This window comes from Gymnogyps californianus, chromosome 5, assembly GCF_018139145.2.
Source record: "Gymnogyps californianus isolate 813 chromosome 5, ASM1813914v2, whole genome shotgun sequence".
Classification (NCBI taxonomy): Eukaryota; Metazoa; Chordata; class Aves; order Accipitriformes; family Cathartidae; genus Gymnogyps; species Gymnogyps californianus.
Genome location: NC_059475.1, coordinates 30,789,244 through 30,812,640, shown reverse-complemented (window position 1 = coordinate 30,812,640; position 23,397 = coordinate 30,789,244). Strand labels below are relative to the sequence as shown.

At 41.5% G+C, this 23,397-nt stretch overlaps 1 protein-coding gene across 3 annotated transcripts; it reads left to right on the top strand.

The window, feature by feature from the left end:
* Nucleotides 1-822: 822 nt before the first annotated feature.
* Nucleotides 823-23,383, top strand: PTGR2 (prostaglandin reductase 2). Of its 3 annotated transcripts, XM_050897470.1 has the most exons (11): nt 823-868; nt 6,257-6,325; nt 7,787-7,905; nt 15,787-15,978; nt 16,932-17,102; nt 18,131-18,340; nt 19,157-19,278; nt 20,543-20,630; nt 21,379-21,418; nt 22,703-22,810; nt 23,257-23,383. In XM_050897470.1, exons 2-10 carry the CDS (start codon nt 6,289-6,291, stop codon nt 22,765-22,767), a joined length of 1,044 nt encoding a protein of 347 aa, XP_050753427.1. In that variant the 5' UTR covers nt 823-868; nt 6,257-6,288; the 3' UTR covers nt 22,768-22,810; nt 23,257-23,383. The 3 variants fall into 3 exon arrangements, with proteins under 3 accessions (XP_050753427.1, XP_050753426.1, XP_050753428.1); XM_050897469.1 differs by lacking the exon at nt 23,257-23,383 and having other exon boundaries at nt 22,703-23,034; XM_050897471.1 differs by lacking the exons at nt 823-868; nt 6,257-6,325; nt 7,787-7,905; nt 23,257-23,383 and adding an exon at nt 13,935-13,992 and having other exon boundaries at nt 22,703-23,034.
* Nucleotides 23,384-23,397: the final 14 nt, after the last annotated feature.

Here is a 23,397-nt window from a genome sequence, read left to right as displayed (position 1 = left end):
GCTATGGGTAAAGCTACAATAGAAAGGCTTTGCCTGCCTTTATGTGAGAGGCAGAGTACAAAGTCATCAGGATCATTAGTCTGGAAGAGTTTTTCCAGTCTTCAGTGGTCACTTTAAGCTCCGCAGTAATTTCCACCGACTCAGTGGCCACTTCACAGACCTGTTTGCCTTTCCAGCACGGTGAGTCACTACAACATAGGGCGAGTACACAGAGTAATCAAGTCAGGCAGCACCAGGACGTGAGCCCCATCCCAGGAAAGCTCTGGCTCTTCAATTATTCATCCTCCTACAGCCCGTTCTTTAAGTAAAGATGCCTCTTCATCTGTATTCGAGCATTGCAAAAGTATGTACATAGTAAACACAACATTATATTGTACACAACAGCGACTTTACTGGAATTTTAAGAATGGCTATCATACAGCCTTATATTGCACCAATTAACAAAATCTCATCCAGTAGAACGCGCAAGGAGCAAGTATCTCTCAACGTTACCCTCTCAAAGAAAAATCCCTCACGAGCTGTAAGCGCCTTTTCCTAGCGCCTTAGCAGATGAGCCGCCACCACTTCGCCCACACAGGCAGCTGGGCCCCACGGCAGGAGACCCCGGCCCACAGCCCCACCGGCCGCTCCTCGCGAAATGGGGGGATAAAAGTGGGCACCTACTGCCGGCGGGCCGGGCCGCTGCCCTTCGCGCCTCGCAAGAGCCAGGCTCGGGGCACCGCCGCTTTAAGCGATGCTCCTCCGCCTTTCCTTGTTTAAGGCCTGCGCGCATGCGCACGGAGGGGTTGGGGCGGGGCCGCGGGGAGGGGGCGCGGCCGCCTGTTTGCCCCGTAACGAACGTGCCGGAGCGCTCGAGGCGCGGTTCAAGGTGAGCGGGAGCGCCTCGTGGCTGGCCCGCGGTGGCGTGAGGGCCCCGGCCTCTAACCGTCCCCGCGCGGCCTCCCACGCGCGGGGCGCGGCGCGGGGACGGGGAGGGGAGGGGAGGGGCGGCGGCGGCGGCGCCGCGCCGAGCGGGCAGAGCGGCCCAGCGGGGCCTCGGGGGTCTCAGGGGACGGACCCGAGGGCGCCCGCCGTCCCCGTCGAGATGAGCGTGCCCCGGTGCCAGGTGGAAAAGCGGGAGGGCCTGCGGCCTCGTTCCGCCTGGAGGGGAGCTTGGCAGAGCCCTCCGAGCCCTCCCTGACGGGGCAGAGCCCCTGCCCTCCTTCCCAGGAGTCATTTCCTCAGGGATTAGTGCCTCTTCGTACAGGGTAGGCGATGGCACAGGTTTGACGGTTGGAAGAGACTATTGGGATTGCCTGATCTCTAGAACAGGAGCGTGAATCTAGCTTTACTGAGCCCCCGGATCAAACTATGGCCCGGGGTGAATGGAGGAATCCTTTCCTCTGGGATTCCTCCTCAGCACCCACATCAGGGCCGCTGTGTGGCACGTAAATGTGAACAGCTGTTGTTGCTTCTGACCTCTTGGTTTCTCTCTCCTACATTATTCTATCTGCAGCTTCTGAAACTGGTATTGAACCATCTGCAAGACAGTCTCCAGTGTCTCTTCCATCTTTGACAGCAGTGATTTCTGACTTGGTCTTGGGTCACACCTAGGAAAGTGGATAATCAGTACACTCTCAGGGATTGCTCTAATGTGTGAGCCTGCGTACTGCATCACAGGCTTCTCAGAAAAACATCAGGTGCTGCTTCTGCTGAAGTGATGCTCCTTCCTTTCTGGGAGCGATCTGCATTCCTGTGTTCATTCCTGACTTGAAATTCTGCTAAGAAAAAAGAGGCCTTGTGTATTGGTATTTTTAAACAATTTTCAGCAACTCAAATACAATGCAACTATTTATTAAAAAAAAAAAAAGCCCAAGAGGTGGTACCTGAGAGCTTTCAGCTTTTTTGACACCTAGATCTGAAAAAGTAAAGTTTATACAATCCTATTGTGTGTAGATGTGAGCATGTATGCTTACTGGAACTTTTGCTCTGTATGTCAGTCAAATTAGATAAAAAGCTCAAAGATACTAGGCTTCTTGGAATATAAAAAAAGAAAAAAAAGATGGCTGGATCAAGATCCTACTACTATTGCCATTCTTCCTTTTTCACCTGTTTCTTTCGTGAGGGAAAGACTGCAGCCTGCCCTCAACCCTTATAGTGTGTCAGAGAATCCACATGGAGAAAACACTATGGGAGGAACTTCACACCAGAGAATTCAGTGATGAGACGTGACACATTAAGAAATGTGGATTTATTAGTTCAGTTAATGAAAGTAATTATCTTTTTATTGCATGCATTTTTCTCTGTTCATGACAGTCACTATTGATTCTGGCTTCTACTTTTTGAAAACTTGAGTTTGCAATTAATTAACATTCTTCAAATGTAGAGCTCCGTAGGGATGTAGTGGAGACTTTGGTGCCTAAGGCATTACATTTGCTTTGCCATTTCCATTCTCCTCACCTTGCCAGTTAGTTACCATTTTTTTGCTTTTTGCCCAGCCATTCCCATCTCAGTTTGCTTGGTTCTGTCTCATTTGTTGTTCCCAATTTCTCCAGTTCTCTCTCCCCATTCTATTTGTCTCTTCCCTGCTTTACTGGCCTTTAAGTTGCTATGCTTGCCATGTTTCTCTGTTCTCACTGATTCCTAGTGCCAGTCCTTCCCATATTTCCTTCCTGCATATTCCTCATTCAGTCGTTCTTCCTTGAAATTTCTTTCTCTGAGTTTCCTCTGAGGATCCTTGTTCCAGCCACTTTGACACCGCAGTTTCAGAAGACTTCCAGTCTTACTTGTCCTCCATTTAGATTGACTGCCTTCTTCCTCCATGCTGCCCGGACCTGATACAGGAGGGATAAACTACCTGCTCTTCCTTTTTTTACTAGGGTGCACCTGGCATGGGCTCTAACAACTTGGAAGCCGGTGAATCATTTTGGCAAAAGTATATGTAACTAAAACCAGTGTCTTATGGGCAGTCTCAGAAACAAGAAATTCTAGGAATCAAGCCCAGGACAAACAAATGGGAGCATTTTAGTGCTGAGGAATTTATTTAACATTCTTAAAAGGAGTTGTCATGTGTGTCTGCAAAAACGGGAAAAGAAAGGCAAGGGGAGAAAGGGATAAGAATAAAACATACTTGGGACTCCCTTTAAGGTACTGCTGTTGTGCTGCTTAATGCTCCTGTTGTACTCATAGGGTGGGTCAGGTGATCCTGGCATAGAATGATGATGTTAAAACTTGCAATTAATTTTTACTCCATTTGATTTAAAGAGTAAAACCAACTCAGATTATTTTTGTTTGGAAAAGCTAAAAAATAGTAATGCACTTTGCTTCCTGTTGGTCTTTAAAAAAAAAAAAAAGGTCAAAATTATCCTTCACACTGGCATTATACATATATTGAAAAGGATTATCTATATGATACAAATCCCCTTTGTTTCACTTTTAAAAAATCTGTTCTCTTTCTCCAAAAGCTTTCCTCAGTTTACGCTGCTAAAGGATGGTGCGTCTGCTTATTTTCTTTAGTCACTTCAGTATTGTTTATAATGTGAGGAAAGTTTGATTGTTTCTAACTATGTTATGATATTAGTGTGAACATTTGCTTGTGTAATGGTGTTACTGACTTCCACTGTAGGGTAAGTGCAGTCATATTTAGAAGTAAATGTCCATCTCCAGTGTTGTATTTTACTGTGACAGCTGTCATAGAATGAGTGACAATTCAGTTGCCAGCCTTGCTTTCTGTCCACCCACTCACAGTATCTGGAAGATCTTCACAGTGATGTAGTACACAGACTTCTCAACCAAAAGCTGTGAAAATGACCTGGGAAATCAACAGCATTTGTGTTCCCTCAGAATGTCAGGCATTCAAAGAAGTAATCTAAACTTACGTTGTATACTTTTTCCACTCTCATCTTTCTATGCCGCTCTGTATTGCTTTTTCTTTCTTCCAATATGTTAATATCTTTGGCTTTTTTCTTTAAAGAACTCTTATTTTTTTTCTCTGTACTATCACAGAAAACACATATTTCAAGTATGCGTTATGCACAATAAAAATGTTTTTCATCATCTCTTTTCTTGTTCAGATTGGGTTTTTGTGTTTGCATAGTACAGGTATTTAGTTTCAGGATAACAAAAATTGAGTCAGCAGTTTTGACAGTGGGCCTTTCTGTAAGGCATGAGCTGTACAGCAATTCTGCCTACTCTGTATGGTTTATAAACAGTAGATTATAAACCGTTAACGCCATGGATAGATTTGAACTGAATATGAATAGAATATAGAGGAATGATTTGCCCAAATTTCATGTGAGCTGTCAGATTGCTGTTGGTTTATATTCACTGCATTCTTAACTCATTATTTCTGCACAGAGCAGTTGCATTAGTGGTTATAAACTTCAGCCAAGTTCTGTATGTGTGCAAATTGTTTACTAGAGTATGGTTTTATTTTACCTTCTTTTAATAATAATTATAAAAATAATTATTTTAAATTGCACTGGGCACATCTGACAGTTTATAAAATGCTCATTGAATTAGCACAAATTCTCAGATGCTAAGACAATTGCTCTGGGGATAACAACTGTACCACTTGAATGTAATTTTGTTAGGCAAATGTTGTCAGGAGGTATTTGGAATTTTGTTCTGAAAAATATTTTGTAAAAGAAGTTCAAAGTGACGTGCCCATGATCACACAGGAAGTCTATAGCTGAGTATGATGCGGAACCCAAGATCTGCCAAATTTATCTTAGGCCATCCTTCCTGTTAGGGTTTTACATGAGTATATTTATTCCAGAGATTGTATCAGCTGTGTGGGTATAAACATGGATTTTTATTTTCTCTTTAACTGTTAACTCCCGTATTTTCAATGCTCATTTTTTGTTTTTAGACAGTAGCTAGTAACTTCATCAAAGTGTGGGTTTTTTTTCCTTTTGTTGTAGACTGATGTTCTACATTGTTCTGCCCAAAGAACCGTGCAGGTCACTTATTTTTCACTGATGTGATGCTGTAAAGACACATTTGAGATCCATTTCTTGTAGTTTTTCTTGTAGCACCCTTAGGTGTTGAAATACTGAAAAGAAACTAACTCTTGAATAATTTTTGCCTAATAAGTAGCTTTTCAAGTGCAAACACAATCAAATGTTAAACCTTTATCTGGTTTATGAATGAGATACTTTTGGTTTGAGTCAGTTGTGGGTTTTAGATGAGAGGGAAAGGCCAGGGATGTGCCCATTTTCTCTTGATAACTTTTTTATTATGTTTTTCAGCACTCCAGGCTGTAGTTCTTGATGGTCTGTGAGTGCTGTAATGTAAGCACTATAACAGTACAGACAGAAGGTTCTGTGTTTTGCAACGTTCAAAGAATAAAGATGTTGGATAAGTGGTGATGATGTACTCTTTCTAGGCTCATCTCTTTAGCTTCACTCCAATTTGCTGTTCTTGTCAGCAAAATAAACATGACAAAGACATCAGCTATCATGTTTCATTCCTTAATATCCTTGGTTCTTGTGGAGGTTGGTTATTTATGGCAGTCAGCTGAGAATAGTAGTAAGAACATTTTTATTTTGTGTTAGCTCTGAAAGATGTAAGATCATGATTTTTCTCCTGTTAAATCGGGTTCATTCCCTCTTAATCGCTTTGGCATCTCACAGTTGCAAGAACACAAATTTACAGCCCTCTTAAACTGTTGAAATTCAGGAAGAAATTTTTCAGTAAAACAGATCAAATGGTGGTCTAATTCTTTCTTATCTCTGGGCCAGATCATTTCTTAGGAGCAAATGGACTGCTAATAGAAAGACTTGCTATTTCATGTGAAACATCTTACACAACGATCTCTTTTTATCATATATCTGCATACTGCTATTACTGGCATGCATGCCTGCCTTTTATTGAGTTGCACCTGACTTACACATGCAAAGCTGCTGCAGTGTCTTTTAGGTGGGAACAGAGTGTTCTCAGCACAGGAAAGCAAACTAAACATATCTCCTACAACCTGGTAGGGGGTGGTGATGATCTTACAAGGAGCACGGTACATTATAATTTTCAGTCTTTCCAGAAGGTGCTACTGTGACATTGTATAAAATCACGCCTTTAACAAGATAAACAGGGAAACTCTTTATTCACAAGTTTGTTTATTTTATATTTGTCGTTGTTTTATATGATTCTTCGGCATAGATGCTGAAGTTGGTGAGGCCCATATTTCATCCCCAGTTTGCAAATTACGAAGTACTTTGCCCCATGTTCTTTTTCAAGAAAATTTATGTTTCAGTCCTTCAAACAATGTTTTCCTTTGTAGAAATCCAGTGCGAAATTGCTGCAAAAGCAGGGATGATTATACAGAGAGTAGTGCTGAATTCACGCCCTGGTACGTATTTCTGTCCAATAAAGAAGCAATGTGTTTGGTATGGTTGCCTAATGCTCCAAAATGGTGAGGGTAGAAACAGACACTAACTTAAGTTATTGACATTTATATATCTTAATATTGCATGCAGCAATAAATAAAGTTTATTGTGAAGTGTATTTAAATAAATATAGATCTGTATATACAGATTTCTAAACTCTTGGGCGGGGAAAAAAGGGTTAATGTATAATATATGAGAAAACCCTAAGTGTAGGGACTCAAAGTGAAGAAAGATTAGCAAGCATTGCTTTTTAGTTCTGACATTTGTTCTTTTTGCATTTTAAGAGATGACTAAAATAAAGTATTTTGTTACTGTTCATTTTTGTTTCCTTCTAGTAAATATTGAATCTTTTATTCCTTCCATGTTTCAAAGTGTTTGTTTTTTAAATTTATACTCTTGAGGATTTGTTTACTTCCTTGCTTACATTTGCCTTGTTACGGATGTCAGCACAATATTTTGAATAGTGAGTTTATAAATGGTCTGTTGTAGAAGACCCGCGTGTGTGCATAAAGTTTTTGGGGGAGTATTGTACGCTGCTCAATGCCAAAATAGTCCTAAGAGGTAAGAACTATTGTGTGACCTGCAAATAAGTCTTTGCTAATGCAAATCAAATATTACAGCAGTAGCCTGCTGTAGTCACCCAGTCACTCTGACTTAAAACATACATGGGTATCTGGCTCTCTCCTTTTAGTGGCGGTGGTTCCAGTTGTCAGCCTGATTGATCTGCTGCACGTGGTACCAACCTGAGGATGAAGCCTCCAGTTTTGGGGCTATTGGCATACATTTTATAGGTGTTTCTGGGAAGCTTTAATTTAAGGAGGTCTGTCTGTAGCTGCAAAGGGATGCTCTTGCAGCATATGCATGTGCAGTGGCAATGGTTTGTATTCCCCCAGTCTCACTGAGTCAAAAGAGACTGAAAGGTGAGAGTTTAAAACTTACCTGGTTAAAATTTATGGTCATTTGCTACTGGCAAAATAGTGCACGATGGTTTTGTTATGTGAGAGAAGTCCCAATGCATGTCTTTGTTTTGAAAGTTAGGGGCTTTTCAGCACATAGGGTATATAGAACCATTTTTTGAGAATGGGAACAGCCCTTTTTTTTTTTTTAATTTGCCCTAATTGTTCATAAAAATTATGTGTGGCAAACAGCATGGAAACTGTCGGTCAGTGCAAGTGCCTGGTACTGGCCCAGGTAAGCGTAAGCTGGCAGATCAGCAGGTCTTCAGTTTGGATGGTGGCAGTGTACCCATTTAAGTCATAGTCTGTGACACAAAACCTGAAAGTTGGTCAGTAATTTTATACCTCTGTAAAGATAATAGCCTAACTTATTCTAAAAAGGACTACCTTAAAAAAAGGCCTTCCTATATTGATTAAGGGAAGCTTTATATTGATTCATTTATTTGTTTGATTTTAAAATATTTCTAGGTAAGAATGGAGTGCCAGTGGCTGAAAACTTCCGACTGGAACAAAGTACAATAGCGGATACGATCCAAGCAGGACAAGTGCGTGTTAGAACCCTTTATCTCTCTGTGGACCCTTACATGGTAGGTGATGGACTTAGAGCTAAGCCAGAATTTGTTTTTTAAAATATCTTCAACTCTGTACCTGTCATGATGTTTAACACCAAAGTTACCAATTATAGGACAAATGTATCTCTAGTATAACTTAGTAATTCTCTTCATTCTGATGGAGTTATATTGGGAAGGAATTTGGCATTTATGTGCCTGTGATATGTATAGGAATATAACTTTATAGGACCAGGAAGAGACTGTGAGCCCTGGTATACCATTACGGATTTGTTTGTATCAGCTTTTTCTGAACTTTGCCTTTTTTATATACGTTTTTTAACTTTTTTTTTTGCCATGGAAGGAAGTATTTTTCAGTTGAGGGGAGTATGGGTAGAGGAAGAAGAATATTTCATGATGAAGCAAGAGAGGGACATGATCAGCCAAAAAAATTCTAGACAAAACATGTAAATGATTCAAGTTAAATGTTATTTAGCTATTACCAGTTTTGTTTACAAATGAAAGTCAGATTTTCTCCTTAAGTGGGTGATTGACACAAAAATGTGTCAATACTTTGTCGTGGTTTAACCCCAGCCGGCAACTAAGCACCACGCAGCTGCTCACTCACTCCCCCCACCCAGTGGGATGAGGGAGAGAGTTAAAAAAAAGTAAAACTCATAGGTTGAGATAAAGACAGTTTAATAGGACAGAAAGGAAGAAAATCATGATAATGGTGATGATGACAATAATAATAATTAAAAAATGACATAATAAAAAAAGAATTAGAATATACAAAACAAGTGATGCACAATGCAATTGCTCACCACTCGCCAACCAATGCCCAGTTAGTTCCCAAGCAGCGATCCGCCCCTCCGCGCCAACCCCCCCCCAGTTGATATACTGGGCATGACATCATATGGTATGGAATAGCTCTTTGGCCAGTTTGGGTCAGCTGTCCTGGCTGTGTCCCCTCCCAGCTTCTTGTGCCCCTCCAGCCTTCTTGCTGGCTGGGCATGAGAAGCTGAAAAATCCTTGACTTAGTATAAACACTACTTAGCAACAACTAAAAACATCAGTGTGTTACCAACATTCTTCTCATACTAAATCCAAAATTAACGCTATCTCAGCCAAAACCAGGACAGTATCTGCCCCTTATTCTATACCATTTACATCATGCTCAGGTCCCACGCTTTCCAATACATCCCAATTAATCACCATCACCTTTCCTGTCCTTTGATATATATATATATACACACACAGATATTGTTCCCTTAGTCTGTGGGCCATCCCTATAAAATTTCTGTTGAGTTCATTTAGTCCATGACTTCGGGCTCCATCTGTTGTAACAGTCTTTCTGAGCAGGAGGGATGGTGCGAAGTCTGCTCACTCGACAGAGCAGTATTGGGCTTTGGTGCAGTACGGTGGGCGGGTGACTTTGGGTGCAGCAGGAGGATGGTGTGTAGTGTTGGATTGTTGCATGCTGCAGTCAGTTCTCGTTCCATCACTACTGCGCTTCGCTCGGTTTCATCAAAGTTCATTCTTCATTAATCTAAGTGATTCTTACTGTAATATTGGTATAGCATATAACAGTTATAGTAGTGATGACATACAGTGGCAGGGTTATATAGCAATTAACATCATACAATTGTAATTCATCGGCTATTCTCACCTAAAATCAAATCCCCTTGAGGCACACATCGGACTTCCCCATCCTTCTGCATCACCCACCAAGTGCACCCAGGGCCTTGAGCAAAAGCAATCCCACAAATGGGTTTGCCTTTGCCTGAGGCAGGACTAACCCAGACTGTCTTCCCTAGCATATTTTTTATGTGCACTACAGGGACTTTATCCCCTTCTACAGTATGTGGAATTTTTGATTGGGCAGGGCCAGCCTGATTGGCAGATCCTCTAGTGTTAACTAACCAGGTGGCTTTTGCTAAATGTGTGTCCCAATGTTTGAAGGTTCCACCCCCCATTGCTCTCAATGCAGTCTTTAACAGTCCATTGTATCATTCGATTTTCCCGGAGGCTGGTGCATGATAGGGGATGTGATATACCCACTCAATGCTGTATTCTTTGGCCCGGGTGTCTATGAGGTTGTTTCGGAAATGAGTCCCGTTGTCTGACTCTATTCTTTCTGGGGTGCCATGTCACTGTAAGACTTGCTTCTCAAGGCCCAGGATAGTGTTCCGGGCGGTGGCATGGGGCATGGGATATGTTTCCAGCCAGCCAGTGGTTGCTTCCACCATTGTAAGCACATGGCGCTTGCCTTGGCGGGTTTGTGGGAGTGTGATATAGTCAATCTGCCAGGCCTCCCCATATTTATGTTTCAGCCTTCGTCCTCCATACCAAAGAGGCTTTAATCGCTTGGCTTACTTGATTGCAGCGCATGTTTCACATTCATGGATAACCTGTGCAATAGTGTCCATGGTCAAGTCCACCCCTCAATCACGAGCCCATCTGTATGTTGTGTCTCTTCCTTGATGGCCTGAGGTGTCATGGGCCCACTGAGCTATAAATAATTCACCCGTGTTGCCAGTCCAGGTCCACCTGAGCCACGTCAATCTTAGCAGCCTCAGCCGCCTGCTGGTTTTTTTGATGTTCTTCAGTGGCCTGACTCTTGGGTACGTGGCCATCTACGTGATGTACTTTTACAACCAGATTCTCTAGCCAGGCAGCAATATCTTGCCACAGTGTGGCAACCCAGATGGGTTTACCTCTGCGTTGGCAGTTACTCTGCTTCCATTGCTGTAACAACCCCCACAGGGCATTTGCCACCATCCATGAGTCAGTATAGAGAGCGAGCACTGGCCACTTCTCTCGTTCAGCAATGTCTAAAGCCAGCTGGATGGCTTTCACCTCTGCAAACTGACTCAATTCACCTTCTCCTTCAGCAGTTTCTGCAACTTGTTGTATAGGACTCCATACAGCCGCCTTCCACCTTCGATGCTTTCCCACAATGCGACAGGACCCATCAGTGAACAGGGCATATTGCCTCTCATTTTCTGGCAGTTTATTATACAGTAGGGCCTCTTCAGCACGTGTTACCTCCTCCTCTGGCGATATTCCAAAATCTTTGCCTTCTGGCCAGTCCATGATCACTTTTAAAATTCCTGGGTGACTGGGGTTTCCTATTCATCCTATTCGTTGCATGATCAGTGCAACCCACTTATGCCATGTAGCATCAGTTGCATGACGTGTAGAGGGGACCTTCCCTTTGAACGTCCAGCCCAGCACTGGCAGTTGGGGTGCTAAGACGAGCTGTGTTTCAGTACCAGCCACTTCCGAGGCAGCTCGAACTCCTTCATATGCTGCCAGTATCCCTTTTTCAGTTGGAGTATAGTGGGCCTCAGATCCTCTGTATCCCCGACTCCAAAACCCTAGAGGTCAGCCTTGGGTCTCCCCTGGTGCTTTCTGCCAGAGACTCCAGGTAGGGCCATTCTCCCTGGCTGCGGTGTAGAGCACATTTTTAACATCTGGTCCTGCCCAGAATGGCCCAAGGGCTACTGCATGAACTATCTCCCGTTTAATTTGTTCAAAGGTTTATTGTTGCTCAGGGCCCCATTTAAAATCGTTCTTCTTCCGGGTCACTTGATAGAGGGGGCTTACAATCAGCCTGTAATTTGGAGCATGCATTCTCCAAAAACCCACAACACCTAAGAAAGCTTGTGTTTCCTTTTTATTAGTCGGTGGAGACATAGCTGCTATTGTTGATCACATCCATTGGGATGTGATGACATCCATCTTGCCATTTTATTCCTAAAAACTGGATCTCCTGTGCAGGTCCCTTGACCTGACTTTGTTTTATGGCAAAACTGGCTTTCAGAAGGATTTGGATTATTTTCTTCCCTTTCTCAAAAACTTCTGCTGTGTTGCCCAGTATGATGATGTCATCAATCTACTGCAGGTGTTCCAGAGTGTCACGCTGTTCCAGTGCAGTCTGGATTAGTCCATGGCAAATGGTAGGGCTGTTTTTCCACCCCTGGGGCAGTCAATTCCTGGACGACCCTCCAAGTGAGGCCTCCAAGTGAGCAAACTGTGGCCTGCGCTCTGCTGCCAAAGGGATTGAGAAAAACACAGTAGCAATATCAGTTGTGGTGTAGCACTTGGCTGCCTTTGACTCCAGCTCATATTGAAGTTCTAGCATGTCCAGCATGGCAGCAGTCAGCAGCGGCGTGACTTCATTCAGGCCACAATAGTCTACTGTTAGTCTCCACTCTCCATTAGATTTTCGCACTGGCCATATGGGACTGTTAAAGGGTGAGCGAGTTTTGCTGATCACTCCTCGGCTCTCCGGTCGATGAATCAACTTATGGATGGGAATCAGGGAGTCTCGGTTGGTGTGATATTGCTGCTGGTGCACCGTTGTGGTAGCAATTGACACTTGTTGTTCTTCGACCCTCAGCAACCCCACAACCGAAGGCTCCTCAGAGGCACCAGGCAAGGTGGACAACTGTTCAATTGCCTCCGTCTCCAAGGCAGCTATACCAAAAGCCCACCGGTGCCCCTTTGGGTCCTTAAAATACCCTCTCCTGAGATAGTCTATGCCAAGGATGCATGGGGCCTCTGGGCCAGTCACAATGGGGTATTGCTGCCACTCATTCCCAGTTAGACTCACTTCAGCTTCCAATACAGTTAGCTGTTGGGATCCCCCTGTCATACCCAAAATACAGATGGGTTTTGCCCCTTTGTAACTTGATGGCATTAGAGTACACTGTGCACTGGTGTCCACTAGAGCCTTATACTCCTGTGGGTCTGACGTGCCAGGCCATCGAATCCACACAGTCCAATAAACCCAGTTGTCCCTTTCCTCCACCTGGCTGGAGGCAGGGCCCCTCCAATCTTGGTCAGAGTATTCATTACTCATTTCTTGTAAAAATGACTTAGAAGTCCCTTCAAGAAGATCAGAAGTAAGATCAGCCCTTCTACTCTGTCTGGGGAACTGGCCTACTGGAAATTGGAGCGGCATTTTTCCAGGAAGAATCCCCTTTTGTGATTGTTTTTCCTTGCAACTCACATACCCATGCCTCTAGCGTCGAGGTAGGTTTTCCATCCCACTTCCTCCTGTCCTCTCCATGGTCATGCAAGTAAAACCACAGGGTACCCTGTGGTGTGTACCTTCTATATTCTCTCTCTTGAGCAGAGGAACGCTCACTCCTAATAGCTGACATACTGGTCCGTACAAGTGGGGAGTAGGACTTTTCGATCCGTTCGATCAGTTTTTTGGACTCTTCAGACAGTTTTTCCACAGCCGAGATGCAGGCTTGTAGGGAAGAAGAGAGATTTTCTTCGTATTGCTGGAGTTGGCGAGCCATTTCATCCACTGTCGGTGCTTCTTCGTCTTTCCAGGTCAGTACTGCCGGTGGGATGGCATACAATGATGGTGCACTCCGTACAAATTTCTGCCTCGTGGGTTGTGTGCATTGGACTTTATCTGGATCTCTGGGTAACTGCTTGTTGTCCAGGTCATAATAAATCATCTCTAGCACAGCTAATTCCCTCAGGTACTGGATACCTCTTTCCATTGTGGCCCACTTACCTGGCTGACATATAACGTGTTCCTTGAAGGGGTACCTTTCCTTCATGCTTGACAGGCGTCGCCTCCAGAGGCTGCGGGCTTGTGTCCCTTTTCCAATCACCTTGTCAATGCCACCTCCCCTAGAAAGGGATCCCAGCTGCTTGGCTTCCCTACCCTCTAATTCCAGGCTACTAGCCCCATTGTCCCAGCATCAGAGCAGCCAGGTGATAATGCGCTCACCTGGATGACAGCTGAAATCTTTTCGCATACCCTGCAGCCTGCTCAGGGATAGGGATCGGGTGATTATCTCCAGTTCTGCCTCTTCCTCCTGTTCTCGTGATGACACTGGTTCATCTTCATCTGCTACTAAGTGAACTGATTTTTTTGTATATTTCTTCTTCTGTATAGGGGCGACTGATACCGGCACAGGTTGTTTCTCTGGTTCAGTTTCAGTGCCTGTCGCGGGGGTTGGAGTAGCCACAGGGCCTGTCGCCGGGGCTGGAGTAGCCACAGGGCCTGTTGATCTGTTTTCCCTCCCTTCCCACTGAGGGTGCTGCATAATATCAAGCAGTGTTTGGTAGATACTGGCCAGGGCCCAGCACAGTGTGGTAAGTTGTGCCTCTTTGGAATAGCCACAGTATTTTCCTTTCAAATATTCTATCACTTCATCAGGGTCCTGTAGTTGTTCAAGAGTGAAGTTCCAAAGCATTGGAGGTGATACTTGCCCATATTCTCCCACATGCCATGCCACCCATGATTTTCCAGCCTCGGGGCAGATCTCTGGGTGATATTCTTAAATAGTTGTTTAACCCCAAACAAGACCTGGAACACCTTCAGGAGACATAGCAATAGGAGCATGCTGGTTTGAACATCCCGAGGGTATTCAAAATTCTCAAGAGCTATTGAACTAATATGATGAATGCTTATAACAAATTTATTCTAACGTGTTCCAGGCAGATTTGTCATTATCTCAGCCCATCAGGGCCCACATTGGGCGCCAAAAAGGACTGTCGTGGTTTAACCTCAGCTGGCAATTAAGCACCACGCAGCCGCTCGCTCACTCCCCCCACCCAGTGGTATGAGGGAGAGAATCGAAAAAAAGTAAAACTTGTGGGTTGAGATAAAGACAGTTTAATAGGACAGAAAGGAAGAAAATAACAATAATGTTAATAATAATAATAATAAAAATTACAATAATAATAAAAAAAGAATTAGAATATACAAAACAAGTGATGCACAATGCAATTGCTCACCACTCGCCGACCAATGCCCAGTTAGTTCCCAAGCAGCTATCCACCCCTCCCAGCCAACTCCCCCCAGTTTATATACTGGGCATGATGTCATATGGTATGGAATAGCTCTTTGGCCAGTTTGGGTCAGCTGTCCTGGCTGTGTCCCCTCCCAGCTTCTTGTGCCCCTCCAGCCTTCTTGCTGGCTGGGCATGAGAAGCTGAAAAATCCTTGACTGGGTATAAGCACTACTTAGCAACAACTAAAACATCAGTGTGTTATCAACATTATTTTCCTACTAAATCCAAAACACAGCACTATACCAGCTACTAGGAAGAAAATTAACTCTATCTCAGCCGAAACCAGGACATTTGTAAACAATGGAAGCAGAGAGAGGATTAGTGAATGAAGCCATAACCAGCACTTGCACCTAATTCTGCAAAACTGTAGAAATCATGTGGTTGGGAGAGTGGTGGGTTGAAATGGAAATGAAGGTAGGAGGAGAACCAGACAGACCCAGTCTGCTAGTATGTAAAAGTTTGCTATAAAGACAATTCTGATCATTTGTTCCCTGCATAGATGGAGACAGTAGAAAAGAAACAGTCTTAATTTCAGGAAAGTAGGTTTAGCTTGGGAATTAAGGAAAAGTTTAACAATCCTGAATTACTAGCTCAGGCTACAGGGGGAGATACAAAGAAAAGACTTCAGATTTCAAGGTGTTTCATTAAACAGATCTCTGTCAGGGATATTCTACATATATTTGACTGTTCTTCAGTGCATAGGCATGGACTAAATGACTTGTGGGTGGTTTTTTCAATCCTACATTTCTATGATTCATCCAGTTAAGGAATGGCATTTATAGAATTCTCGTCAGACCCAAGCCAGTCGTCTTCAGTTGCACAGCTGACTTTGAGGCAGCGTCTATAGAACATGTTGGCTTTGGTAATGCTGCTGGAGGAGATCAGAATGGTCTGTCCTCTTTTTGTACTGAGCAAATAAGAGAGGAAAGAGGGATCTAAGAAAAGATGATGAATATCTGGGGCTTATTGAGAGATTTTTGAGTAGTCCTTTGTGTTTGAAGTTTTAAACATATCTCATCCGCAACTTCATTTGAACTCATAAACAAACCACGTGTGTTCCACCAGAGCCTCTCATTAAAGCCTTGTCTTTCAGCGCTGCCGAATGAATGAGGATACTGGCTCAGATTACCTCCTGCCCTGGCAGCTGTCTGAAGTTGCTGATGGTGGGGGCATTGGGGTTGTGGAGGAGAGTAAGCATGATAACCTTGCTAAAGGAGACTTTGTAACTTCCTTCAATTGGCCCTGGCAGACAGTGGCAATTCTAGATGGAAGCTTGCTACAAAAGGTAATGTAAATGCAAAGCCCAGATTGTCACTATTTTCTTTTCCTAAACCTTTTTTTTTTTTTTAATAGCAGCTAATGTTACTATTTCTTAGTCAAAATCAAGCCAACGTTATTGGAGCAACCAGTTCTCAAAAGGCAGATCAACTCACAGGTGGCAAAATCTGTATCAATTTCTCTCTTTTCTTAACAAAGAAAAATGTAAATGCTTTTGTTGGTTACCAGACATGCCAGTATTATTTCAGTTGTTGGATTTTTAATAAATTTCCCTGAAGCTGCTTCTGTTAATTAATTCTGTTAATTATTCTAATTCTATTAGAACTCCTGATCCATAAGACTGTAGTCATAAGACATGAAAGGCTGTAGATATATTTAATTCAATTTATTTCACTAACATATGTTAGTGAAAGCTTTTCCTTGAGATTTTACATCCACAGAAGAAAGGGTATTCAATATTAAGTTGAAAGTGGAGAGGTAACAGTGCATTAGGGATATTGTTTTGATCATCCCCTTGTAACACAGAAAATTATTGTAGTTTAAGAATGTATACTTTCCAATAAACTCCTTTCTTTAGGACCCTTTGCCACAGATCTGCAATCACAATATTTTATAAAGTGGTGCTATTTTATCCTTTATGCTAACATACGGATAGTTCACCATTGCTGGAAACTTCTTATCTCCCAACTTTTGACACTTTTTGACACTTCCATAATTTAAGTTTTTCTGAGTGACTTTGTTTAAAAACTTTTTCTAAAACTATGGAAATATAATCTTCGTTTGATTTCGTATAAACTTGTTATTAGGGTAGAGCTAGTTTGTACCTAGCTTGTCCCTAGCAGTTGTACCTTGCCTGGTAAATATCCTGAGTTAGTCTTCTATCCTCAGACAATTAAATAGCAAACAGCAAAACCTCACCTTAAAAAGAAATGAACACCACCACGCATTTCTGTTTTGTAGCTTGTTCCACAACTTGTAAATGGACGCCTTTCCTACTTTCTTGGTGCAGCTGGCATCACAGGACTGACAGCCCTGTTAGGTATAAAGGAGAAAGGACATGTGACTGTGGGTGCAAATCAGACAATGGTGGTGAGCGGAGCAGCTGGTGCCTGCGGCTCTTTGGCTGGCCAGGTAGGTAGGCTTAAGACATACAAGCATACTCTGTTACCAGTTTTATCTTCTGAAACATGCTGGTCAGTAAACATATGGATAAAATAATTGTAAACATGAGCAGGTATAACTCCATGGGAAGGGCCAGTTTCACAGATTTGGCTCACACTCTCACTGAGAAAGATTTTAGGTGTGAAACTTAAGTGTCATGAAACTGAGATAGGAGAAAACGTCCCAAGGTGATCACTTGTCACTAGCATAAATAAAGTAGATGGTATAAATACATGTATTTACTGTATATTTATATAGTAGTCTGGCATTTGAACATAGTCCTCGAGTTGACTGGTGACTTTCATTTTTTTCTGTATTAGAAAATAGTCAGTAAAAAAATGTGGTAAACCCTTCTTCATGTTGTGTTCCATGACATCCTTTGTGTTTTGAGATTTACAGCCCTTGTATCCTCCTCAGCTTTGCAGAACCTGTTGCAGTGTGTTTGTGTGTGTGTGTGTATGTGCATATCTACAAATATATATATACACACGCACATATATATATACAAACACAATTGATATTGAGCAAGCTTAAGACTTACTGATAAAGAGGAGCTCTGAAGAAACAATGCATAAGCAAATCTATGAAGAATGTATTTAAATCAATTATTGTCCAATCTTTTTGGCCTTTTATTAGCTATGTTACGGTACTTGGCAGATGGTGATTTTATACTATATTTAGCTCTCCAGTACTGCCAGTCATTGGTGACTCCACAGACTAAACCTCCTGTAGTCAGTGAGTTTGGAAAGATGGCAGATTTCGATTGTACCTGCCCCTTCTCTAAGTGTGAGGAGGGAGTGACAAGAGGCAATTGTGTCACATGTGATGGGAGCATGCGCTGAACTTTGCTGCCTGGGGTTTAGTGGGATGGGGGATAACTGTAACACCCCCTAAGGCCCCCTTTCTCCCACTGGTACCTTTATGCAGATGAATGATGTAACTTCTCTTTACTGTTTGTTTTTTTTTGTTGTTTTTTTTTTTTAACTGTGCATCTGCAGATTGGCCGTCTAGAGGGCTGCTCTAGAGTGGTGGGCATTGCTGGCACAGATGAAAAGTGTTCCATTTTGGTCCAAGAAATGGGGTTTGATGCTGCTATCAATTACAAGAAGGGGGATGTGGCAGAGCAGCTACGTGAACTCTGCCCAGGCGGTGTGGATGTTTACTTTGACAATGTTGGTGGAGACATCAGTGATACAGTTATAAGTCAGGTGATTATACCAGCTGTTGGGTTTATTCTAGTCATTCTCCAGTGTCTGCATGCCCAGCTTTGTATTAATTCATACCAGAGACCAGCATGCAATACACCACAGCAGGCTTTCCACTTCATTGATCTAATCTAGGTGCTGATCCTGGTCTTGAGGAGAAATCGGATATTTGAAATCAGTGTCTGTCATTTGGACTAGCCTGGCAGTATAGTAATAGAAACACAATTTCTGCTTCTCATCGCTCGCTTCTTTGGCCAGGAGACTTGGTAATATTCTAAAAACCTTGTCTGTCAGTGTAGTCGTCTTGTGTTTTGTCAGCTTTGGTTTTCTGGCTTCACAAAAGACCGGCTCTGCTGGGCCTCCATAAAGACTCTTGACCAGCCCTCTTCATTGTTAATGTGAAACTACTCTTGTCTCATGGCAGGGAGACTTTGGTGGCAATGCCATCTTTGGGAGCTCTAAATCACAGCTGTATCCAACAGCTGTATCAAACTTCTTTGTCCTATTACCCCTCTTCTCCTGACAAAAAGGGCACACAGTAAGATAACAATTTCTTATGTTCCTTGTATTTAATGCCTTTTTAAATTACACATAGGCTGTATAGCATTTATTTTACCACTATTGCCCTGCATTTATCTATTTGAATGTTGTCATAGGTTGAATGGGACTGCCTGTAATTCTCCCTCTTTTCCAGGAAATGTGGCTCTAAGTAAGGATACCCATGTGAAAATTTTGCAATATAATCTATTGCATCTCTGGAAAATTTAGTTTCTGAGACCAAGGAATGTAATTTTTCTCACTTTGTGCTGTCTCAAACAGATGAATCGGAACAGCCATATCATCCTGTGTGGACAGATTTCTCAGTATAACAAAGATGTGCCTTATCCTCCTCCGCTGTCTCCTGACATAGAAAAAATACAGAAAGAAAGGAATATCACAAGGTACATTTCTCCTCCAGAACTTGTGACCAGGTTCCAGGTATATTGCGCATGTGATGTTGTGACGCTGATGTTTGGAAGGTAGTCTGTAGATCCGCAATAGGCACGTGTAATCGGAACAGAATGTTGCCATACTAAAAAAGGAAACTATAATCAATCACAATGTCAGTAAATCCTTTCTCTGACATTTGTCTGTATCAGCATAGAAAATGGGAAAGGATGTTGTTACATGTTAACGTAGTTGTCTGTTGTTATGCTTTGTTTGTGGTTGCTTGATTTAGTCCTGGAGTCTCTGACAGATTCTTCAGCATGAGGGAAGGTGTTGCCATGGTTCTGTTCTCAGACGTTTTGCAGAGTGCCTTCTCTCCAAGTGTAATAGTTCAGGCAGAGAGAAAATAAAATATTTTTAAAGTAAGGATGCAGCTGATGCAGTGATTGTATTGAAATTACATTTTTAGTATTTGGGGGTTTATTAGATAATGGGACTGTAGGTGTGACAGATATATACAGGTAAAACATTGATTTTTGTTATGACTCTGGGAATTGCTAAATCTCCTGTCAGGATTCAGGTGGAGCTAAGGCAGAGATTAGGAGCAAAGTCTTAGGAGATTTTTCATTCATTGCATTGCAGAAAGTTGGGAAGACTTTTGATTTCTGTGCAAATGGATTGACCTCTTCTAAGTAAAATTCTTTTCTTGTCCCTGTTACTGTTGTCTGCACTTTTAACAAATGGATAAAAATACTAAAATACACCATGCATAGTAGAAGGCAGTGGAGAATTTAGTCAGTACATTGCTACAAGTAATTACCATTTTTGATGATCATTTCACTTTCTCTTGATTGCTATAGATGGCTGTGACAGCAGGATATGCAAAATTTTGGGGAGCCTGAAAGTTAATTTATACTCGCCATCTAGTTGCAGGTCCATTAATTATTCTCCCTACCACAAAGAAAAGTAAAAAAGAATAGGAATTCTCTCACATTTTATGGGCGCTTGCTTATTCTGGCAATACTACTTGATATTTATTAATCTTCTCTCTGATACTTGAACAAAATTACTTGTCTAAGACTGATGTTACTGTCAAGCTCCCACTGCAGGGAGCTGTCTCAACAAGCTGGCAAAGCTCTGAGCTACATCTCATTGTAATTAATACTCATAACCCTTCAGTTTCAATAATGCTGTTTCCTGAAAAGATTTGTAAAGATTTCAAAATATGCTTTCCAACATTTCTTAAATCAAGGCTCATTCTTTTCTTTTCTTTCACAGGGAAAGATTCTTAGTGTTGAACTATATGGACAAACAAGAAGCTAGTATATTACAACTCTGTCAGTGGATCCAAGAGGGTAAACTGAAGGTAAGAACTTTTACGTTTAATCTATGGCCTTTGATACTATCTCCTCAGATCATGGTCTGACTACAAGAAGTCAATTTTCTTTGTCCTTGGCTCTCTTACCATGCCTCAGAATTGAACAGATTTTCTTAAGAATGTGTAAGTATAATCGAAAGCTTATTAGGTTGCACTGTTTTAGTAGGTACCTGCTGAGGATGGTGTGACTGTAGTATGACAGATTTTTCTAATTACATGCTGCTGATGTCTGTATTCTTTCTTTCAGCATAGGGTGCAAGTGCTTTTTTTCTTCAAGGATCAGACCTTCAAAAATACGTACTTTCAAATACCCGATTAGTTAGTGTCCTGAATGCTTTTAGGGATCTTGTCTGAAATTTTATTTCAAGGTTTGTAATCACCTTTTATTATTTTGTGATGGGTAGATGCTTTATCCATCCCTTCCCTGTGAGGTCTGTCTAAATTAGTTTTTGATTCTTTAGGTGATCAGTAAATTTTCCTGGGAAAATCCTGAGATGTGAAATTTTGGCAGGGGCAGGGATGTTCTGGTTCTGATTGAAGAATTAAATCGCCTACATGTTTGTCAGAAAGTATTCACTCCTCTCTTGATGAAAGAATCTGGCCCAAACAGAGCACTGTCCATTGTAGCAAGAGAATTGTTTAGATTTTGGTAGTTTCTGCGGCAGTTTCATGGCACTTTTCTAAGAAATGTTAATCTTGTTTGAAGAAAGCTAAAAGGACTTGTTTGCATTGACAGGTCAGAGAGACTGTGGCAGAAGGCTTAGCAAACATTGGTGGTAAGATTTTTACACCATTTTCTAAGAATAATAATCTGATTAAATACAATGACAGCAGAGGTTAACTGCCTCCTTTGTTTCATTTGCCAAGTCAGATTTTTGTATTTTATCTAAAACATGATTTTTATGTTATAATAAAATATGCATTTTTTTCACAACGTATTAAAATGTTCTGTGAGAATATTATTTTATGTTAAAAAATCATTTAATATAAATTTTGAGATTTTTTTTTTTTGGTTGTTTTACTATTGGGGGGGGGATTAATTGTTAAACTGCTACCTTAGCAGCTGGTAATAGTCATCCTGATCCTACAGATTTAAAAGTGCTGCCCATTTCTTAGAACTTGTGTGTAAGAAAATGGCATGTTGGAAACTTTGAACTTATACTTTAAAGTATCTAACAGTGCTTGCTATTGGATGTGCTAACAAAAAATAAATTGAAAAGTACGCACAAGAAAGGGGAAAGCATATTAGAGATTGCTAAACAAAGTAAAAAAAAATTTCTTTTAATGGAACAAAATAGCCTGTAGCCTGTTCAAAAAATCTGTAACAAAGAAAATACAAAAATGAAGGCCGTCTTGTGACTCCAGTGAGACAAAGCTAGAGAGCCAGGTGATTCAAGATGTGCTGTAAAAATGCTTCACTTTCATGTAACAGGGAAGAGTATGATTTAGTCCATTTAGTCTTTAGTCCCACAAGATTGGAAACGAGTAGAATTAAGGGATAGCCAAATCTTATAGATTTAAATTTATTCTTGTAATTGGTACTTACTGGTATACATATGTATTTTGAAGGAATTTGATCAAATACAGCAGTCATATTTCATACTTTGTTTACTCAAAGACTTATTCTTTTGCACCAGCTTCTCACATTTACTGTACTACATAGAATATTTATAAACCTTTTCCTTTCACAAAGGTTTGTGAAACCCACAGCATTTGTGGGCTCTCCAGTCACGCCTTGTCTTTCTGTTTGGTATTTGTGTGGCATATCACAAAGGCAGCAAATGTAATCGTTAATTTGTACAGGGCCAAACAGTTGCTTAAAAATCAGGTTTTTAAATTATTACACAAAACTGCCCTTAGCAGTTTATTACAGACTAGCTTTTTTTTTTCCTTCTTAATATAGCACGTCATTAAGGATAAATATGTTTAGGTCCAAAACGTGATGTCTCCTTTTTGGGGAGCTGTTTAATACATTTGCTTCTACTATTTTTGTTTTCTTTTTTAAAAGTTACTTGGCACATTTTGCTTGGCACTAACTTATTTCATTATTTCTCTTGAAGCTGCTTTCCAGTCCATGATGAATGGAGGCAATATTGGAAAACAGATCGTCTCAGTTTCTAAGTAAAAGTCATTGCTTCAGGAAAAATAATTGGATTCTATCTCTAACAGTGAGCAAGTTTTTACTTATACTAACTGCCATTTTCTTAAATAAACCATTAAGTTGTTCTGTATGTACTGAAGGCAGAGATTCTGGGATGCTAATAAACTAAATAGAACTGGAAACAGGAATGCAATCATTTATACTAGAAACGAGTAATACGTTCTCTGACATGATTTTGACAGTTGCCAGCTAGCACACTTGCAAATATTTCATGGGTATGGTTTGAAAGTTAGAACATCCCAGGAACCATTTCCAATAAGCAGTTTGTATGCAGCCACCTAGTTTTGGTCATTAGAAGAATTTACTAGCGTAGATGTGCACCATGCCCTTGCTAGTTTGTCTCAGTGCCGAGGAACTCCTCTAGGAATTTTTAATTTACTAGTGTAAGTTTGCCCTGACAGTCCAATCAATCTGGCTAATCATTTTAGAATTTAACTGTTCTCATTTTTACAGATGATTGCAATGAAAAATTCCATTTCTGAAATTCAAGGTCTCTAATAGCAAAGGTATTTCCATTTTGCCATCTGGAACAAATTTCCACTGATCTGTCTTGTCCATTTCTCTGTGTTGTATCATTATATTCCCTATTTTCAG